The sequence below is a fragment of the Balaenoptera physalus genome (genome assembly GCF_965194825.1).
Source record: "Balaenoptera physalus genome assembly, chromosome: 10".
Taxonomy (NCBI): Eukaryota; Metazoa; Chordata; class Mammalia; order Artiodactyla; family Balaenopteridae; genus Balaenoptera; species Balaenoptera physalus.
Window position 1 is genome coordinate 71180528 of NC_138889.1, and position 22473 is coordinate 71203000.

At 35.1% G+C, this 22473-nt stretch overlaps 1 protein-coding gene across 3 annotated transcripts in view; it reads left to right on the forward strand.

Annotated features, from left to right (window-relative positions):
- Positions 1-22473, forward strand: part of FAR1 (fatty acyl-CoA reductase 1) — a 73189-nt gene that overhangs the window by 38614 nt on the left and 12102 nt on the right. For all 3 annotated transcript variants that reach the window (XM_082476031.1, XM_082476033.1, XM_082476032.1), the window contains 7 exons: positions 5562-5737; positions 12406-12585; positions 15313-15490; positions 16534-16578; positions 16701-16819; positions 17749-17816; positions 19314-19485. In XM_082476031.1, the coding sequence (XP_082332157.1) occupies positions 5562-5737; positions 12406-12585; positions 15313-15490; positions 16534-16578; positions 16701-16819; positions 17749-17816; positions 19314-19485 (938 nt within the window). The remainder of the gene's footprint in view (positions 1-5561; positions 5738-12405; positions 12586-15312; positions 15491-16533; positions 16579-16700; positions 16820-17748; positions 17817-19313; positions 19486-22473) is intronic.

Below are 22473 nucleotides of genomic sequence, written 5' to 3' on the forward strand. Positions count from 1 at the left end.
TTATCTGTTTTACATTTGTTAGTATATATAAGTCCATGCCACTGTCTCACTTCGTCCCAGCTTACCCTTCCCCCTCCCTGTGTCCTCAAGTCCATTCTCTACGTCTGCGTCTTTATTCCTGTCCTGCCCCTAGGTTCTTCAGAACTATTTTTTTTTTTTAGATTCCATATATATATGTTAGTTTACAGTATTTATTTTTCTCTTTCTGACTTACTTCACTCTGTATGACAGTCTCTAGGTCCATCCACCTCACTACAAATAACTCAATTTTGTTTCTTTTTATGGCTGAGTAATATTCCATTGTATATATGTGCCAATTCTTTATCCATTCATCTGTCAATGGACACTTAGGTTGCTTCCATGTCCTGGCTATTGTAAATAGAACTGCAATGAACATTGTGGTGCATGACCATTTTTGAATTATGGTTTTCTCAGGGTATATGTCCAGTAGTGGGATTGCTGGGCCGTATGGTAGTTCTATTTTTAGTTTTTTAAGGAACCTCCATACTGTTCTCCATAGTGGCTGTATCAATTTACATTCCCACCAACAGTGCAAGAGACTTCCCTTTTCTCCACACCCTCTCCAGCATTTATTGTTTGTAGATTGTTTGATGATGGCCATTCTGACTGGTGTGAGGTGATACCTCATTGTAGTTTTGATTTGCATTTCTCTAATGATTAGTGATGTTGAGCATCCTTTCATGTGTTTGTTGGCAATCTGTGTATCTTCTTTGGAGAAATGTCTATTTAGGTCTTCTGCCCATTTTTGGATTGGGTTGTTTCCTTTTTTGATATTGAGTTGCATGAGCTGTTTGTAAATATTGGAGATTAATCCTTTGTCAGTTGCTTCATTTGCAAATATTTTCTCCCATTCTGAGGGTTGTCTTTTTGTCTTGTTTATGGTTTCCTTTGCTGTGCAAAAGCTTTTAAGTTTCATTAGGTCCCATTTAAAATTGAGAAATTTTTAAAGTAAAAGAATATACATACAAGCACACATTCCATTAGCCATCGAGAGTGATGATGTCATTACACATGTAGCTTTGGAAAATTCCTCTCCATACTTGTGAGAGAATGAAAGTGAAAAATGCAAATAATGTTTTACTTTTATTATGAAAGTAGTTTTGACTTTGTGCACTCCCTAAGTAGGAGTCTCAGGGACTCCTAGGATCTTCCACACTTTGAGAACTGGTGCTGATTAAGAGTGTACAGTGTTGCTTAGACCATGTGGGGACAGCCTACAGACACATTCTAATGGATATACTGAATAGGGGCAAATGTTCATGCTTTAAGGAGAGAATTGACTTTTGCAGACATCCAAAATTAATTTGAACCCAAGCTTGGCAGTAAAGATTCAGAGAATGAAATTGGAGTCAGAAACAAAAGTGATTAGAAAGCTGTGAGCTCAGTTTTGCAAGGGCTCTGACTCTATAGGCATATACCTCCAAAGAAATGTCAGTGATAGCATTATTTTTTTTTTTTTTGGAAGAGAATGATGCTCATTTGTCTATCTAAATTCTTATAGTCCTGTTGGAAAAAACAAAAAAATTAGCAAATCCTTACATAGCAACTAACCAGACTTTTTACTTTGAATGAACTTCGTATACCTTTGTGATAGTTCTTTGGATTAGAACTAATTGTCATGTCACAGTAGCTTTTCTTTGACATCATGCAGCAGATACTTAACATGTTGCTTTTATTTTTATTTAACTGTAGGATGTAAAATCCTTTCTACAAAATTTAGAAGTTATCCCTAAACTTCTTAACTATTCAGATAGTGTACGTTAGTGTCTCTTCTTTTTCCTCTTTCTGATTTTTTGCCAGATCCTTTTGGAACTCTTTGCTTCCCTTAAAACCTGTGAGAAGGGAGTCATCAAGGGGGCTATAAGACCACAAGGCCTATTTTAAGTAATAATGCCTCCATGTGTGTTTTGCTGCCATCTCTGCCCTTTGTTTACTCATCTTGGCATTTTATCATGAACCACTTGTAATTGGTATATTGTAATTCCTTTCCCAACACCCTCCCTCCCCCTAGTGAGAGGTTATTTATTCTTATTCATTTTTTATTTTTAAGAAAACATTTATTGTGCCTACTCAGTGCTGGGCACTTGACTTCATGTAAGGGGTTGAATTCAGGAATAAATAAGAGTCCCTGCCTTAATGGAGCCTACAGTCTAGAGAGTTTTTAAGAGGGAGGAGGGAAGGAAGAGAGAGTGTAGAGGTGTTAAGAGAGATTGGATAGGAGCAATTATTGAAGCTGATGTCTTGGTTGGAATTGAGGACCTAAGTTAAGTGTGAAAGAGTTGGGCATCTTCTCTGGGGTCTCCAAGGTAATGCTTCTAAAATTTTTCTGCACCAGTAAGTCTGATTTGTAAAGAAAATGATTATCTTTTACTGAAAGCCTGAAATTTCATTGAACTTTTATAGTTTAGTCTAAACATATGGCCATTATTTTCAATATAAAAATGCCTTGTCCCCAAGTATTTGTCTAAAAAATACTTGACTAAAATACTCTAAAATTTTGTCATTTTATCTTATGCTTTTAATTCCCCCCGGCACATCCCACCACTTACTCCTAGGGCCATTCATTCCCACTTATGTATATAGCATTTCTGGTGAATCAATAAAATGAGTTCTTTTTATATCAAGTAGCAGTGAATATGTACACTTAAAGTTGTTAAGAAACTTTTAGGTAGAGCCTTCTGTGATTTTGAAACAGGAATAAAAGAGCATAGGCATAGAGCATATACTGTAGTGGGACATTGTCTTATAGCAGAATTTCTCAACTTCAGCACTATTCACATTTTGGGCCAGATAAGTCTTTGTTATGGGGAGCTGTCCTATGCATTGTAGGGTGGTCAGCATTCCTGGCCTCTACCCACTAAATGCCAGCAGCTCCCTCTCCTCACCATCCCAGTTTTGACAAAGGAAAATGTCTTCAGACATCACCAAATGTTCCCTGGGGGCTAAAATTGCCCCAACTTGAGAACCACTGATTTACAGGAATGTCTCTGGGAAGGTAAACCTCATTGCTGGCAAGGAGTGAAAATAGTTGACCATGAAATAAATTCTGGAAAGGGAATAAAATACATTAAAGAGGGCATTAGTGGACTTAGTAAAGTCGGAACTAATTGGGGTACCAGTGGGTTAAAAACTTTGGAAAAGATGGTATTGAATAAAGAGATGGTAGCTAAAGAAGGGAAGAGCATCACATTTAAGATGTAACTTGTAAAACAGCGTGATCACGTATTGATGGTAGTGGTGGAGATATCTGATATGAAGGGGAATTAAAGGTCATTGGCAATCTGGGAGAATGAAAAAGTCTGAATTCAGTGTGTTAAAAGTACTTTTCTGGTCATTTTCAGGCTCCTTTTCTCTGCTAACCCCTTAAATATTCTTCAGAATTCTGTCCTTGGCCTTGATCTCTTCCTACTAGGTCCAGTTAGGTAATTACTCAGCACCTTCTGTTTTATGTGAGGTGAAAGGTTGTATTTTAAATTAGATTTGGAAAAAGCTTCATATAGTCTGGACCTTGGGAGCTCATCACTGCTGCTACCTGGGTGATATTCTCCCAGGGCTACCTGTGTGGTTAATAAAATCTATATCAGTAGTCTGGCTCTTTCTTCCCTGAACTCAGGACCCACAGAGCCAGTTATCTCTACTAGACCAGTCTTCTGGGGTGTTCTCATTGACACTTTACACTCAACGTTCACAAAACTGAACTCGTATCTCCATAGCTGCACTTCTTTCTCTCCCAGTGTGTTCCACCTAATGAATTTATTCACTTAACAGATGTTTATCATGTCACTGTCTTGCCAGGCACTCTGTTATCTGGGGCCTTTGTTCTGAGCAAAATAGACCCTAGTCCCTGTCCACGTGGAGTTTATATTCCTTATCCCTCGTCCAGTCATTGGCCAAGTCTTACTGAGTTTTTTATATTTCCCAAACATTAGTGCTCTATTACTTCTAGGTGGTTATACATGCTACTTTCTCTACCTGCAACACTATTCTTCTACTTTATAATCTCAGGTCCTTCCCAACTAGCAGGGTTAGATGTTGCTCCTGTACAGTCTCATAACACTTATATTATCCCTATTTTATTACTTATAACATTATATTTTAACTGTCTGTTTACTTGTCTAATTTTTCCTATTAGACTCTAAATAGCTTGAGGCAAAGGTCATAATTCTTGTTTTCTCAGTGTCTAGAAGGTACTTAGTTCATCTGAAATGCTTAGTAAATATTTTATTAATTAACATAAGAAAACAATAATATTGAAGTCACTAGCTAGCAGTGGTGGAGGGGAAGACTGTTACTTACTAAAAGTCACCTGGGAAGGTGAAAGTGAGTACCATATATGTTTTATAGACTTTTTCCCCCAGATTTCAGAATCTCTGCTTAAACTACAAATATGGACTTTCAATGGAGTGGAGAGTCAGGGTGTAATAGAACAGTGATCTGGAGGTGACATCAGTGTTCCTCTATAAAATCTGGGATAAAAAATTAAATTTGACTCACAATTGAATGTACCTTATACTGTAACCATTTTGGGATCTGATTCTCTAGTTAAATTTATTCCTTTGAGTATACTTAAGGAATATTGAATTTTCTATTTTCAAGTTAGAATCCTATATGTATATCTCAAGTTTATCCAGCTTCATATTCACATTTGCTTACCAATTTTTTTTCCTTTAACATACTTTGTTTTTCCCTTTAAAATTTTTCTAAGATTTTAGGTAGAGTATGATTAATGGTATTTTAATCTACTAAAAGAGACTAAAACCAAAATGAAATGAAGTGATAAATTAAGGTTTGGATTTTAGAAATCTGAATGATCATTTTATTTTTATTTATTTATTTTAAAATGTAATTTATTTATTTTTGTCTGAGTTGGGTCTTTGTTGCTGCATGCAGGCTTTCTCTAGTTGTGGAGAGCGGGGGCTACTCTTCATTGAGGTGCACGGACTTCTCATTGCGGTGGCTTCTCTTGTTGCGGAGCATGGGCTCTAGGTGCGCAGGCTTCAATAGTTGTGGTGCGTGGGCTCAGTAGTTGTGGCTCGCGGACTCTAGAGTACAGGCTCAGTGGTTGTGATGCACAGGCTTAGTTGCTCCGCGGCATGTGGGATCTTCCCAGACCAGGGATCGAACCCGTGTGCCCTGCATTGGCAGGCGGATTCTTAACCACTGTGCCACCAGGAAGTCCCTGAATGATCATTTTAAACATTGTTCTGATATCTGTACTGCTTATGTCTATTCTGAGCGATAATATAATCTAATCAACAAAAGCATGGACAGTTAAAATTTAATTCTGCAAGCTACCAGCCCTGTGTCCTTTGGCAAGTTACTTAACCTCTCTGTGTCTCAGATTCCTCATCTATAAAATGGGGATAATAATGTGGACCCCATAGAGTGTTTTTCATACAGAATGATAGCAATTTAAGCAACCTTAGGATTCACGTGGTTGAAATTTAATAAATAGTGATCCTTGGGGGAGGAAAAGGTGGTGATGATGGGTTTTAGAAAATTGAAAAATACTGCCCTAAAATGTTTTTCCCCTTTGATAGCTTTTTGACAGATTGAGAGATGAAAATCCAGATTTTAGGGAGAAAATTATAGCAGTCAACAGTGAACTCACCCAACCTAAACTGGCTCTTGGTGAAGAAGATAAAGAGATCATCATAGAGTCTACCAATATTATATTCCACTGTGCAGCTACAGTAAGGTTTAATGAAAATTTGAGGTAAGTAAAGGTACTTATATGATATTTGAACTGCGGCATAGTTAAAAGATCTAATTTGAATTCTACTTTTTAGTCAAGTCATTTGAAAGTGTTTTGAAAATGTTTGCTCTCTGTTAATTGTAGCATTCCGTGTCCTACAGAGCATTAAAAGAATTTTCTTTCTCAACAGTTTAAAAACATCGGATAGCTAGTATATGTTTATTAGAAGAAGTTGCCATGAATTTATATATGGGGCAGGGAGGAGGCAAGAGATGGGAAGTGTGGAGTAGAAGAAAGAGAAGTTTACCTTGGGTAGGAGTATTAGTCTTAACAACTAATAGTGTTTATTTCCTCTGCCCTCCATTCTTTCAGAAGTGTATACCCCAGCAGCTTTGTCTACTTCACACATATTCATCTGAAAATTTTAAAAAGTTAGGCTCAGGTTTTGCAGAGTAAGATGAAATGGCTTATACATTGAAGTCATACTTTGTTTTTGTTTTAAAACTTTGGTATCAGTGTTAAGGGCAGGGTACATTGGATATAGGTTTACTTTAAAAACGGTTTGGACTTCCTTCAAGATGCCCTATTTCAAGAAAAAAATAACATTTTAAATGGTCACTATGTTTTTAAAAATCTAACAAATACGCATTTCAAATAATGGTGCTTAATTCAGAGCATTTTTTGATGTTATATACAGTTTTATAATGTTAATCTAATTGTATGGTCTTATAGCAATTAAAATGGTGCACACTTCTTTAGGTTTCATAATTGCTTGAAGGGCTTCTTAAAATGTTTTTTAAGTTCAATTCTGATTGTAAAGGGTTTTGAGATTATCCCCCATATTGTCTATGTATAGAAGTATAAACCTTAATCGACATTGTATAACATGACAGTTCAGTGCCAAAGCATTACAGTGAGTTCTGCCTATATTGCAGGTGAGGATACTATAATAGTCCCTTAGATTCCTCTAACAATGCTTTATAGTTTCAGGGTGTTTTCTCGCTCATTATTTCATTCCATGCTTAATGTTACCCAATGTAGTATAATGGTCAAATCCATTTTATACTTGAGGAAGCTGAGGCAGCACTGTATAATGGAGAGGGCGTGAGCTTTGGAATTACATACCTTAGTTCTAATCTTGACTTTATCCTTTATTATCTGGTGGTAATAATTTATTTACATTTTAGTTCTTTTTATGCAGCAGTTATGTGTTCAGGATTCAAAAGTGACAAAAGAATCTTATTAGAACTATAGTATAATCTCATTTTCATAAAATATGTGTGTACATAGATGTGTATTTATATACATATCTTTTAATATCAGCCAGTTATTATATTTGGATAGTGTGATTACAGGTAGGTTTTTAATATGAAATAGTCCATCTAACTGGTATTTTTCCCTGTAGTTCTAGCTTTCATTTCTTTCATAACCAAAAGAAAGAGTTCACATAGCCTTATGAAACTGTTTTCAAGGAAAAAGGTATATAGATACTTGATAATTATGGTATAGTCCTCAAAGGGAAAATCAGATGCTTTTAAAGGGGAAATTGTTTTGCAGACAGGCAACATTCATTAGGGTGAAACTCATCCAAGTAACCTTACGAGGAGGACCAAAGTGTAATACTTTTGGGGAATGTTCTCTCCTCTTTCTCTTCCCCTCAGGGTAAGCAAGGTTACGATTAACAAAAGGGAAATCTTTTTATTATTATTCTTTCTTCTTTCACTAGAGAAACCATAGTGGAAGGAGGTAGACAGGTGAACAAGAAAATTTGTTGTTCTTCTCCTCCTTGTCAGGGCATGCATGTTTACTGACCTAATCCTAGTCACTAATTGAAATTACTGTCTTCTGTGGAGCAATTTTAATGGATAGTGATGTCTAAGTGGTGATACTACAACATTCTAAAATACTGTAGGTTGACATATAATAACTACTTACAGAACAATTATTCTTTATAACCAGTTTTTAAGTTAGCCCACAAATAAAAAATGGTTCAGAGCCTTTACTGCCAGGACAAGAAAATCCAGATTTTACTCCCAACATTATACTCTGTATTTTGGGGGAAATCAAAATAAATTGTACACAGATCCTATTTGCAAAGTCCATATTGTCTATTAGAGGAGATGGAATATACTTAAATAACCATAAAATAGGATAGAAAATGTAGAGTTACTGAAGAGCATACATTAAAGTGTTGTGAGACTTGAGAGGTGGCAGAGCTCATTTATTTTCAGATATGGTGGTCTATAAATCTTGAAGTGGGAAAAAATGGATATCAAGATTAGGAATTATAAAGAAATACTGACAAAAGATGAGGAGAGGGTGATATTGAGGATAATAAAGGGAGTTACTTAAATAATTGACCATAGGTATGGTATCTCTTAGTAAGGAAAGTGAAGGTAGAACAGGGCCATTGGACTTGAGAGTAAAGAAGTGTCAGGAGACTAGAGACCATGATGAGGACAGAAAACAGGCTTAAGGGCAGAAATGGGAGGACAGATAGTGTGGTCTGGGGAAAATTCATAGTATGAGATTTTAGAGAGAGAGCAATTTTGGGTGAGAGGGCCCAGGGTATGAACATGAGAGTAGGTGTTCAGAAAGGAGTGGAAGTAAAGATCGATGATTTAGAAAAGATCAAGAAAACTGTTGAGCCTGAGGGCATGGATTCTCAAACTTTAGAATGTATTATGAATCTTAAGGATTACTGGAAAATGTGTTAAAAATGCATAATCTTGGACTGTATTTGCCAAATTCAGACCCTCTAGTTTTGAGATAATACCCAGGAATCCTCATTTTTAATAAGAGCCTAGGGTGTGATTTAAATTACAAATGACTGGGTCCCCTACCCTGATTGATAAATTGTCCCCTTAATAGACATCTGTTTCTATATCTTCGTTAAGTTAAAATAAAATCAGCAGCAATATAGTGATGAGATCTCATGTAGGTAGTATTTTCTCAGAGGTGGGGAAGGGAGTGATGAGGGAGAGATCAGAATGGCCTGGGGAACTTATATAAGATGTGATTTAAGACACATTAAAAAGTGTCTGAAGATGAGGTCCAGCAATCTGCATTTTAAATAAGCTCACAGGTGTCTGTCAAGCAAAGCATGATCTCTGGTTTAAGGTCTTGTAAGTGTTATCAGCATAGATTTTGAACAACCCAATATGTCAGTAGAAGACAGGTGAATAAGAAAATTTATTGGCAGTTCAAGTTGAGTTTTTTCCTATATTAAAGTGGTTTCTATGTCTACATTAGTGATGGGCCATAATTACAAAGATTTGTTCATTTTTGCTCTCCCCCCCAAAAGCCAGTGTTATATAAGATGCATTGAATCCCCATAACCAAAACATAGTGAGAACTTTATTTTCGTTTGGTACTACTAAATGCTTTCAGATCTAACATGTCAGGGTCTCAGCCTAAAGTTCAAGGTGTACAAATTGGATGGTAGTGAAACAGAGTGAGGATACTAGCCTGGCAGAGATCCTAAGAGTTATTTACATGGGCACAAAATGCTTTCAGGTTTGCGCTGTCAGGTGCGGATGGATGGGAAGAGGTGAGTAGGCAAAGCTCAGGAGTGCTTCCTCTCTCAAGTTATTCCTTATTTTCAGTGACCCAGAAATTCTGTCACCATCCTCAGGAACCTGTAACAAAATATCCTTTGTGTTCTGCTCCCAAAACATCACTCTCCCTACCACTATTGTTTTGCAAATGCAAAAGAAAATGGCACATTGCCTTATAGTCTAGTGGACAGTATCCTTTCTGTGAAACGTCTTTTTTGCTGGATATCTATTTGAACAGATTTTCCTCCCTCAGTTGAGATAAGGAAGGAAAAAGATACAGTCATGTTTTTAAGACCCCAACCCAATTAGTCCATTAAAAAATTTTTTTTTCCTTTCAGTATGTTTTCATAGGTTCTCAGATAATATTAAATTAAAAGAAAAAATAAGTCCCAAGAGTTTTTCCTCTCATGAACTATTTCTTATTCCTAGTGACCCAGAACTTGTTGTTCTGTCCTCAGAAACCTGTAACAGGATATCCTCTGTATACCTTTTCCAAAACAGTACCCTCCCATTCCCACTGTTTTGCAAATGTGATACGCATCAAAGAACTACTTTACAGTCAAGTAGACCAGATTCTATCTGTGACATATCCTGACCTTTTAAAAGAACAGTTGGATTTTTTCCTTCTTAAATACTGAAAATGTAAGAAATTCGGAAAGTACTCAAAACTATTTTTATTTTTTAAAAAAATTTTCTTGTGGTCTTTCTTTGAAAATATGTTGTTTTCCATAAAATGTAAACATAGAATTTGTAGTTTTACTTATTGAAACAATTTACATATTTCTAACTTTTTCATAGTTATAATTTTCATGATGTGATGATATTACATCATGTTACTATACTGTAATTTATGTCATGTTCACTTAGTATAGCAAATATAGGGAATTTTTCTGAGGGTGTGGAGAAAAGGGAACCCTCCTATACTGTTGGTGGGAATGTAAATTGGTGCAGCCAATTTCTATGGAGAACAGTATGCAGGTTCCTCAAAAAACTAAAAATAGAGTTGCCATATGGTCCAGCAATCCCACTCCTGGGCACATATATCTGGACAAAACTATAATTCAAAAAGATATATGCAACCCTGTGTTCATAGCAGCACTGTTTACGATAGCCAAGACATGGAAACAACCTAAATGTCCATCAGCAGATGAATGGCTAGAGAAGATGTGGGGGGTGTGTGTGTGTGTACACACACACACACTGAAATATTACTCAACCATGAAAAAGAATGAAATAACGCCATTTGCAACTACATGGATGGACCTAGAGATTATCATATTACATGAAGTAAGTCAGAAAGAGAAAGACAAATACCATATGATATCACTTATATGCAGAATCTAAAATATGACACAAATGAACTTATCTACAAAACAAACTGACTCACAGACATAGAGAACAGACTTGTGGTTGCCAAGGGGTAGGGGGGGGGAGGGTTGGATTGGGAGTTAGGGACTAGAAGATGCAAACTATTATAGATAGAATGGATAAACAACAAGGTCCTAATGTATACACCGGGAACTATATTTAATATCCTGTAATAAACCATAATGGAAAAGAATATGAAGAAGAATATATATGTATAACTGAATCAGTTTGCTGTACACCAGAAGCTAACACAACGTTGTAAATCAAGTATACTTCAATTAAAAAACAAAAGCAAAAACACAACCAAAAAACCCAAAAAACAAATTTAGGGAATCTTAATTTCTTTCTGTTTGAAAAATTACGGTTAGAACAAGTTTTTCCTCTCAGTTAATTTCAGTGGGTTAACTAGATTAATAACTCTGTCATTTCTATAATTCCTGGTACTTTGTCCTAGTCTCCTTCAGATCAGTTGTATCAGTTTATAGTGTCACCAACAGTGTATTACTTTGCCAGTTTTTTCACAGTATTACTGGTTTTAGGTATTTCAACTTTTTTTCCCCTCAAGTAAGTTATAAACAAAAGTATAATAGAAAGCAAAAACGATCCACCCCTTAAGTAATATTTATTGAATGCTTATTTTGGGACTATGTTAAGAATAATACTGATGAATACTTGCAAGCTATTTTGTTTAATTTAACTTTATACAAATCTTAGTAGTTAGTCTCCATTACATATTCTCCTTTACAGATGAAGAAATTGAGGCCTGAGTGCTTGAATGACTTTACAAGGTCACCTAATCCTAGCTGATAGGCAGGCTAAACCAGGATTTGAACCCAGGTCTTATTCCAGAGTCTTGTTTTTAATCCTGTTTCACTTCATATTCTACATATTTAAAAAATATTATTCACACAGATTTTCCATGTTTTTATAGTTGTCAGTTATTTTAATGGCTGTATTCTTTCGTTGTGATAAGATACCTACTTTATTAAACCATTTCATAGTGAATATTTGGGCTCTCTAGGCTTTTGCTATTACTAGATGATGCTTCATCGATTATTTTTCTGCATATATACTTTTGCATTTGTGAAATTATTTACCTCAAATAAATTTCAAGAAGGGAATATATAGATCATCTTGGGGTCTTGCATTTGCCTCTCGTAACAAATGTATTATAACACCCCTTTGAATTTTGTAAGGTAGTCTTAAAAAGGTGTTTGGGTTAATTGCTACAAAGAGAGAAGTAAACATACTTTTACTTGATTATATATTAATATAATTTAATGTTTTTGAGTTTTCTTTGACTGTTTTACCCTTATTGATGACTCTACCATAGCATTTTAAAATTACTTAATGATTCTTACTTCTCCTGGTGGTATAGCCATTTCATAAATCAGTATGCTTTCAAAAATCAAGAGGCAAAAGAAGTCTAAAATGACTTCAAAAATGTATGCATAAAAGCCAAAGACTGAAATTATCTGTGTCTATTTCTGGGTAATTTAAGAATTTTAATTTGTGCTTTTATTTTTACAATCCTAATATGAAGTTTATTTTATAATCAGAAGAATTGTAAACACAACTGGTAGAATGGTTGTACTTCATGTTGAAATAACACACAAAATCTGAGCTAAGGGATCAGTTGTAAAGAAACAAAAAACTCTTTGTCCCTTTCTGTCTCTGATGCTCTAAAATGGAAATAAGATTTTTTTAACAGGTGAAAAAATGACACAGCTTCCCAATTTTTTATTGTCACTTTTTCTTTTACAGAGATGCTGTTCAGTTAAATGTGATTGCTACACGACAGCTTATTCTACTTGCACAACAGATGAAGAATCTGGAAGTGTTCATGCATGTATCAACGGCATATGCCTACTGCAATCGAAAGCATATTGATGAAGTAGTCTATCCACCCCCTGTGGATCCCAAGAAGCTGATTGATTCTTTAGAGTACGTTTGTTTGAAATTTATATACATTAGCTTTGACCCCAAACTTTGGATCCAAGTTTATCTATTTACATGTATCTCTTGGTCTGTTTCAGTTTCTCTCTCTTTCTCTCTAAATCTCCACCCACACTTATGTATACATTTATCTCTTCCTTATTCAACGAATTATTATGTATCTACTATGTTCTTTTTATTGTATAGATTTGTACCTAAATGACTCTCCGTAAAGTCAATGTGTAAAGTCAGTGTAGAGCTTTCAGTTTTGACCAGGTGTGATGGTTGGAGGAAAGCCTCTGAACAACTCATCCATGGTATTAGAGTCTCCATTTTCCAAGGAATCAATCTTAGCTGCTAAGAAGTGCCTGATATCCGTGGAGACTAATGACTGCCTATTCAATAGCAAGTTCTAGTTTATTAAAAGATTATCCTTTTATTTTGCCCAATAGAGTACAGTTGACCCTTGAACAACATGGGTTTGAACTATGTGGGTTCACTTATACGCAGATTTTTTTCAATAAATAAGTACTCTAGCACTACACAATCTGCAGTTGGTTGAATCTTTTGATGCAGAACCATGATACAGAGGGCTGACTGTAGAGTTATATGTGGATTTTTGACTGCGCAGGGGTCAACGCCCCGACCCCATGTTTTTCAAGTGTCAACTGTATATCTACAGAGGGGCCTTGAATTATTAGGGAATCGGAGGAGTCATGGTCCTTTAATTGATACTCCTAGTGTTGTTGTTTATCATCTTTCTGAGGACTAGGATCCTGTCATCAATGATTACTTGAGAAATGTTTGCATTTGATGGATACAAATAAGCATGGCCAAGATTTCATTTGCTTCAGCCTGTACTTTCTCATCGAGTGAAACAAACAAACAGGATCAGAGCAAGAATAAATAAAGGGTCTTTTCTTTTATAGACGATAATTATAGAAAATTCCAGTATCCATATCTTCACATATTTGTTAATCCTCATATAATATTCCTGTGAGCTTTTTCCTCCTTTATTCTGTTTGCTCTTAGGTCTCTTTTCTTCCAAGGAATCCTATTCACGTTCAGCTCTTCAGTTACCATCCCCTGTTTTCTCAGTCGAATTCTTTTCTTCCCAAGGGTGCTACAGAATGTTGATAGCTCCTTCTCCAAGTTTTCTTCTAAAATAAACACATAAGTCCATTTCTTTAAGGCTTTCCTGGAAATATGAGGAAGTGGACAGATTTGTAAGAAAACTAATAAGTATGGGAGCTTACTGAGACATTCTTATGGTAATTCCCTGGTTTCTGTTTTCTAATTCGTTTCTTAGATGGTCCCAAATATCTACCTCATTTTCCTCAGGTCAGTAGGCAGAAGTGTTTAATATCTCTGGGAAAAGCTGGGTGTGGAAGTTAATAAATCTTTGTACTTTTTCTCTTATTAGCAGTTTGTATATCCAGACATCGAAGTTGCTGAGAAAGAGCCTATAACCTTCTAGTTCTATTATTTCCTTTCTTTGCTTACAAAGAAATCTGACCAACTGGCCAACAGATAATTTTAGGATAACTCATAGATTGGCTCTGTAAACTCACTCCAGTGATGAGGCTTACTGACTCTAAAGTCTTTCCTCGGTTTAGCCAGTTTTGTTTTTTTTTTAATATAGCAACTCTCTCTTCCATTTTTCAAAGTTCATCTCCACTATGGAATTTTTCCTAAGTTGAGTAGCAACCTCCCTTCAATTTTGTTAGTGTTTTTTTCCTTCTACACGCAAAAAGTACTTCCACATACAGAAGAAAGTTTATCTTGATAGTCTCCATTTTATGCATCCTTATCAGTTGGTATGGGTATCATTTGTGCACTGATAGAATACTTAGTATGCATACAAGTATGCGTTGTATTATAGACAGGAAGAAAAACTATCTGAAAACAAGTACATAATGTATTGGAATTAGAAATTTAGACTGGAAAAGACTATAGAGATCACCTAGCGTATCACCCTCCTCTTACAGATTATCATAGTAGAACTTTTCTTCAGAGACACTGAGAGAATTGGAAGAATTTTGTGACTTCATAGTAGGTTGCTAATTGAATTTTTATAGCGTGGTTGAATTTATTTTTATCATTTACCCCAGTATTTGTTAGTGTTGCTAGTGAGAGCATAACAAGTTTTAGTGCTTCACCTTAAATATTTAGATTACTAGACATTTTATGTTGATTGTAAATGTATGTTCATTTAAAATGTATATAATTTACATGTTATGCTGTTATGGTGATTATATACAAATCTATAATTCCTAATCTGAAACCCTTGGGGCCAGATGTATTTTGGAATTTATTTAGACTTTAGAAAGGAAATATAATCTATGTATTGTGTAATATGAAATAACTTCAACTGGATTCGGGGTAGCACCCCTCATCAAACACATATGAAGTATATGAATACTTACAACTAAATGATTTAAAAAAAAAAAAAAAAAGACCATAAATCAGTTCTGATTCACTTTTGCTACCTACCATATGATTTATGAAAGAACTCTTGTTTTTCAGACCTTTGTGGATATAGAAACTGGATATAAGAGATATGGAGTTCTGGTTGATATTTAATGAAAGTAAAGCTAATTTCCATTTTTTTAGTAAAAGTTGTTGTCAAATCACTTGAGTCAGAGCAACAGATATGTTTGAAATATGCAAAGTGGTTTTTCATTTTATAGTAAAACATCCGAAAATATTTTTGCATGCAATTTCTTTGTTTACCAGGTGGATGGATGATGGCCTAGTAAATGATATCACACCAAAATTGATAGGAGACAGACCTAATACATACATATACACAAAAGCATTGGCAGAATATGTTGTACAACAAGAAGGAGCAAAGCTAAATGTGGCGATTGTAAGGCCATCAATTGTTGGTGCCAGTTGGAAAGAACCTTTTCCAGTAAGTTGTTAGAAATCTTTGTAAATAATTGGAATTGGGAATTTTAAGGCATAATTCTGTACAAAAAGAGTTGGCAATTTTTTATGAGCAGTTTTGTTTACTGAACATGGCTTACTATGGCAAAGTTGTTTCCGTTTGTAGAAAGAGACACTCTTATTGGTACTTTTATTTCTAATGTAATACTGTATGTATAGATATGCAGATCAGTTTTTAAAATGTTAATTGAAAATTAAATCGAAGGCTATGGTGTTGTCTGGAGTCAAAGGAGACCATGAGTTTTCTTCATGATTGATGAGGGATTGGACTCTGACACGTCAACATTTGTTGGCTTTTAAAATTATTTGCAGATTAGTTTCCCTTGCAGAGGTGAAGGAAATAGAGATGAGAATATTCAGATCTTATTTTATTTCATTTGCTTTTTAGTACCAAAAAGAGGCAGGCCTTCCAAGAGGTTGACTCCTCCCTGTATAGATTACAAGCTAAGGAAGATAAGAGATTTCTGTGATCTGCTGTAGAAAAGCAAGGCATTACGGTATTTGTGAATCCCTGAAATAAGAGAAAACATAAGAGATAAATTGATTTAGGAAAAACTTAGGTCTCTGTAATGGTAGTAAATGATAGTATCTCTTCTGTTGCTTTGGCATTATTCTGTTTTCTTCTGTTTTATTCAGTAATTTTGAGGAGGATTTACCATTTCCCTCAATCTCAGGCTACTGCCTTAGTAAATAGCACAAAATCAAATTTAAACAGTCACCATTTAGCTAAAATATTTGACAGATATAAACTTAAAAATTCTCTTTGCAGAGAGTTAATGGAAGAGTAGGTAGCCCTTTGAAAACGATTTTACTTAGTCATTTGCAATCTCAGAGGAAGACTGCTTCTATTTAAGATGGGGAGAAATATTCTGGCCTGAATCTAGTCTGTTTTTTAGTTTTTAGAAGAAAACTACCAAGTATATATGTGGAGTTGTAGATTTCAAATGATAAATCTCTAGTTTCATAATATTTCTAAGCTCCCTCCCTTTTTTTAATTTTTGGTATTAGGGATGGATTGATAACTTTAATGGACCAAGTGGTCTCTTTATTGCGGTAAGTAAGCCTTTTGTTTTATTGACTATTCTGTACTTTTTTCTGTTTTCTGTGTATCTGTATATTGTGTATATGTGCTTTGGCTTATATTTCTTAAGGTGTTGTTTTTAATTTCAACAAAGGCAGGGAAAGGAATTCTTCGAACAATGCGTGCCTCCAACAATGCCCTTGCAGATCTTGTTCCTGTAGATGTAGTTGTCAACATGAGTCTTGCGGCAGCCTGGTATTCCGGAGTTAATAGGTATATGAGATGACAATGTCGCTTGTTAAATATATAGTAACTGAGATGGGAAAACTAATGTTAAATAATCCCTCATAACTGATATTTATCAGTTTTATTAACCCATACCAATATTATATAGGCATTATCACTTTCAACTGCAAGAGTTGGTTTAAGTAGGCGATGAAGTGGTTCCATCAGCATTTATTAAGAATTAACATAAATTCTTGTGTACTACCCACAGGATGGACAAGGTCATTAGAAACTTAAAAAAAAAAAACACAAAACATGATTTTTTTTTTTAATCCAAACTAGAACTTGGTATAAACTTGGCATATATAAAGAGCTAAAATTCACAGAGAATGGCTTACATATATCAAACATGCACACTAGAGCACTTTAATCAACTCATGGGCCTCCTTTTAAAAGGGAGTAGTAGCATTTACAGGTAACACCTAAACCTAAACACCTAAGCTTCTCAATAACTTTTTTTCTAAATAATAAACTGCCCTTATTTTTGAAGTCAGTATTTTATATCTTAAAAAGGAGGGATATGATTATATGAATATATTGTTTCTGGTGAAAGGGAACTCAATTCATAATTTTTTTCAGCTAGAGCCTCTGAAAATGGGAAGGAGATAGGAAGAGCTGAGGTTGTTTGTTGTTCTTTTTCCTCGCATGAAAAACAGACACTCCTGCTAATACAAAGAAGAAAATATGAAGTCTATATTATTTCTTATAAATAATTTTTTGGTAGGATAGGGAAAAAGGGTAGTATAAATAGTCGTTCAGACACAAAAATTAATCCTTTAAAGATAATATTTTAAATATTCACTGTAGAAAAGGCACCCATCATCCTCATTTCTTCCTACTTAAGTATCATGTAAGATTTAGATTGGTTAAGTTTAGCCTCTTTTTATGTTTCATTGCTTTGATCTTTGTCTTTGCAGACCAAGAAACATCATGGTGTATAATTGTACAACAGGCAGCACTAATCCTTTCCACTGGGGTGAAGTTGGTATGATTTTACCTGTGTTTTTGAATGTTAGAATAAATTTTAAAGAACTTAAAATGTTCACTGAGTTTTTACGTTAGAATAACCCATGAGGCATTAGAGCCACCAGTTACCAATTTATCCTTATTTTAATTGCCATGTTAGAACATCTACTAGTACTGCCTTTTGGTCCTTAATAATGTTTCATAAATTTTAAAATATCCTGCTGTATATTCCCTCCTCATCCCACCCTCGTCTGACCCTTACTGTTTCTCTGCTGCCATCTGCAGCAACGCCGATAAATACTCGTGGTATGGAAATAATGCTTTTTTCCTCCCTCGTGGGTACTCTCAATCCTGATGTTCCCTGTTCACAGGCAGTATCACTTCCAACTACAAGAGTTGGTATGTTGTAGGAGATAGCTAGTTATCCTAAGAGTAATAACTGAAGGAATTGGCAAGTAGAATACATGTTGCCAGAATATTTTCTATTACATTTATTAATCTGTTTAAATTCACAGATTCATAGCAGGTAGTGTGTATGCTATGTTACTTGTTTTAGAATAGGAATAGTATAACTTAAAGGCCTACTTAAATTGAATCATTTTTAAGTTGTTGGTTTATGTTTTCAAATTTAAAGTAAAATGTATTTACAGTGTTGATTTAGTACTAGGTCTTATTTTACCTCTAATTGAACAATTTTTGTTACCCTTGTGGAGCAATTTGATTTTAAAGTAAATCTTTGTCTTTCATCCTAGGGTTTTTTATGGCATTTTTATTTCAATTGAAAGATTGACTATTAGAGCATATAAGAAAAAAAAATCTAGGGTGCTTTTAATTTTATGATAATTATTTGTATTCTTTTAAGAATTTTAAAACACTTTAATGAGTTAGGTTTTTTGTAGTCTTTCATTGTGTTATGAAGTTTAGCAAAAATCAAGTTGAGCTTTCTTTTAGTGAATATTCCAGTATACATTTCCATTGAAGTATTAACATACATGATAATAGATTATTTTGATATTGCATAACCTAAATAAATTACAACAGAACTTAATTTGGGGTTGTTTTAAGCTTGTTGATATATGTTAATTTGAGCAACTTATTCACAAGCAAAGGATGATGATTTCCCTTTTCTTTTTTAAGTAAGTACAGTAATAAGAATCTGGAAAGAGGAACAGAAAGAAAGAAGCTATCGTGAGAGATGAAATATAGAAAGTGACATTGTAAACTGATATAGATAAAACATTAAAAGGATTTTTAAGAGTGAATTTTAGCAAAAATTCATTCATCTAATAAAAATTCATAAATAGTGGCAGTTCTAAAACCATTTGAGTTCAGCAGTCTAATACCCATATTCTCTTAGCTACTATAGAAAATAGAAAAGTTTGTTTTTTAAATGAGCAAACTCTTACATCTTTGGTAAAATATTTTGCTTTGTAAAAACATGTGTTTTTCTTTTTTTTTTTTCAAAACTTCATTACATGGTTATTATCAAAGCTGTTACACAACTTTTCTTCCTCAGAATACCATGTAATTTCCACTTTCAAGAGGAATCCTCTCGAACAGGCCTTCAGACGGCCCAATGTAAATCTAACCTCCAATCACCTTTTATATCATTACTGGATTGCTGTAAGCCATAAGGCCCCAGCATTCCTGTATGATATCTACCTCAGGATGACTGGAAGAAGCCCAAGGTAATGGTGACTAGCTCTGTCTTATCTGTTCCTCTGACTGTTAAGCAACCCATGCTTACTCTAAAATGCATATTAACTCTGTATTTGTTTATGCTTATGATAAGGCTTAATGGCCTTTTGTGAATGAGAAGACTCTTGAATTTAAGAATTTGTCAGAAAAGCAAAGGTGGTGTTATAATTCACTCTGTTCTAAAGTTTGGATGATAAATTATTGTCATGTGCTGAATTCTAGGTCTAACTTCAGGTATTTTTTCTGAATAACAAATAACATTCAACATGCTTTGACGCTTATTTTTCCTACAGGATATTATCTAAATCATTCCTTCAAGATGAATCCTTTAAACCAAGTATTCAGGCGCCCCAATATTAAGTTGTATTCCAACAACTTATTGCTTCATTATTGGAAGGGTGTCAGACATACAGTACCTGCATTATTGCTCGATCTTGCACTCAGGTTGACAGGTCAGAAACCGTGGTAAGAAGAATAGCAGTAAATACACTATGTATTGGTAAGGTGGTGGAAGCTTGCTGGAGAGACAAAAAGTCGCTAGCATGAGCTTTACCTTTAGAATTACTAACCTGATTAATCACAATCACAGTCAGGATGCTAGGACATTTCTTAGAAATTAAGGATATGTGGGGAGACTAACTGTGGATCTCATCTTATTGGGCCATTGATCCTCCAGAATCCCATAATATAGGAAATGTCCAGCGTCAAGGTTGTCATTGTTATTATAAGCTGAAATTGAGCCCTTCTCTCCCCGTTAAAAACTTGGAGGTGAGTTTTATAGGGGATTAAGGGTTAAATGTTTTGCTTTAAGTGGATTGTGCAGTTTTATATGAAAAAACCTAGGATGCTTCTAGAAAATTAACTGCTTGAGCTATCTAAGCTTCCTATTCAGCTTATAATATGGTAATTACCGTTTCTGACTAATTTTTCAGGTTGAGAATTTAAAACAAAAGTTAACAAATGGAAAACTTTCTATTATAGTTGTTATGGCCTTTCTTTCTTTTCTTTTTTATTGAAACCCCACAAACTTAAATAAGTAATCCTACTGTCTTTACCACAATTATAGTGAAATGTACTATAAAAATATTTATTTTTTTAACTACATTGGCATTATAGTGGAGCCTTTGATTAGAGAGTTCAGGATTTGAGTATTTATGTGTAAAGAAGATGCTGATTCCAGAACTTCCATCAACTTAAAAAAATAAAAGTGAGGTATCTTCCAGTTATAGTGTATCAGGATCTGAGTTACATGTAGGGAATTTTCTGTGGATTCAGTTGTCCATTATGTTTCTAACCCTGTATGTTAAATATTGAAATACAAGAGAGGTGTTGAACAACTTTAGAATAGGTAAAGAAATACTCAGTGGAAAGAAGATCCAAAATATATTAAAACTATCTTCAAGTCTTCCTAGAATGATCTACAAAGTGCAGTATTTGTCATTGGCAACATTCTTTCGTGGCTAAAAAGCAGATGTAAATTTGTGAGTGATGGCAGTGATGCCGTCTTGATATTAATAAAGTTGTTGCAAATTAGAGCAGAACGATCAAAACTAGGTCAAAAAAGTAAAATAAGTTAAATACATCACAGTGCCTTACACAGAAAGTGGGGCTTAGTAAACTTAAAAAATGAATGAAGAGCCAATTATTAAATAATTTATAGTAGATGTTGCTACATAACAAATCATCTCAAACTTAGTGGCTTAAAACAGCAGTAGTCATTTTATTTCTTTCAGGATCTGGAATTCAGGAAGGAATCCACTGGGCAACTTTGTCTTAGAGGTCTTTCATGTGATTGTGGTCAGATGGAGCTGAAAGGGGGGCGTGCAGTGGAACAGCTGGTATCACTGTCTCTTCATATTGTGTCAGGATCTCTTCATAGAGTCTTTTTGCAAGGACCAGTGGTAACCTTAGGGGAATTGGACTACGTACGTGGCAACTGAAGGCTTCAAGGAAAAGTGCTTCAGCAGGCAAGGTGGAAGCTATGTGCATTTTCTGACCTACCTGAGGAAATCATGCAGCACTACTTCCACCTCATTCTTTTAGTCACAGGCGAGTCACAGATCCTCCAAGATTGAAGAAGAAGGGATATAGAGAATAGTCAAGATCATCTTGTAAATGAACGGGTGAGATGAAAGGTATTGTTGCAGCCATTTTTGGAAAGTGCAGTCTGCTATAGTCAGGCTTCTGATGCAAACAATTCATATTCCTCCCGCATGGAAAATACTCTTGCCTTTTCCCCCCAAAACGTCTCTGACATCAGCTTGAAGCCAGTGTGGTCAGCGAAATCTGGTAAATTGTGGATGAAGCTCTTTAGGAGTGTTTTTTCAGGTATAGTTCCTCAAGTATTAATCTGAAAACCTGTGAACTAAAGTGACAGGTTACCTGCTGCCCATCCACCCAACATATAATAGTGAGACAAGCATAGGAAATACTTTAGACAGTCTTATTCGAAAGAGAGAAAAAGAGAGGCACGCAGCAATCACTGGTCCATAACAGTTCTGCATTCCAGCAGGGTCCCATTTGATGGTTTCTTAGTTAGGGCTCATTCCCACTCTCTGGTGGTTTTCTGAGGCTTTTGGCTCTCCCCTCTGAGTCATCCTTCTTTTCCCATAAAAAATGGCCTGTGTTTGCAACTAAATAGCCTTTGTACACTACTTCCTGCCTGTAAAAAGTTGGGAATCTTCAGGGCAGGGATTGGCAAACTTTCTGTAAAGGGCCATATAGTAAATATTTTAGTCTTTGTGAGCCATATGGATTCTGTTGTAACTACTTAACTCTGCTGTTAAATGTAGCTTCCACCTTGTAACTACTCAATTCTTCAGCCTTAGGCAATATGTAAATGAATAAGCGTGACTGTGTTCCAATCAGACTTTATTTACAAAACAGGTGGATTTGGCCCCTAAGCTCTGGTTTGCTGGCCCTTGATCCATAGGCCTCTTTTCATTTGGTACTGTCTCTGTCCTTTTAAGTGTAAACTC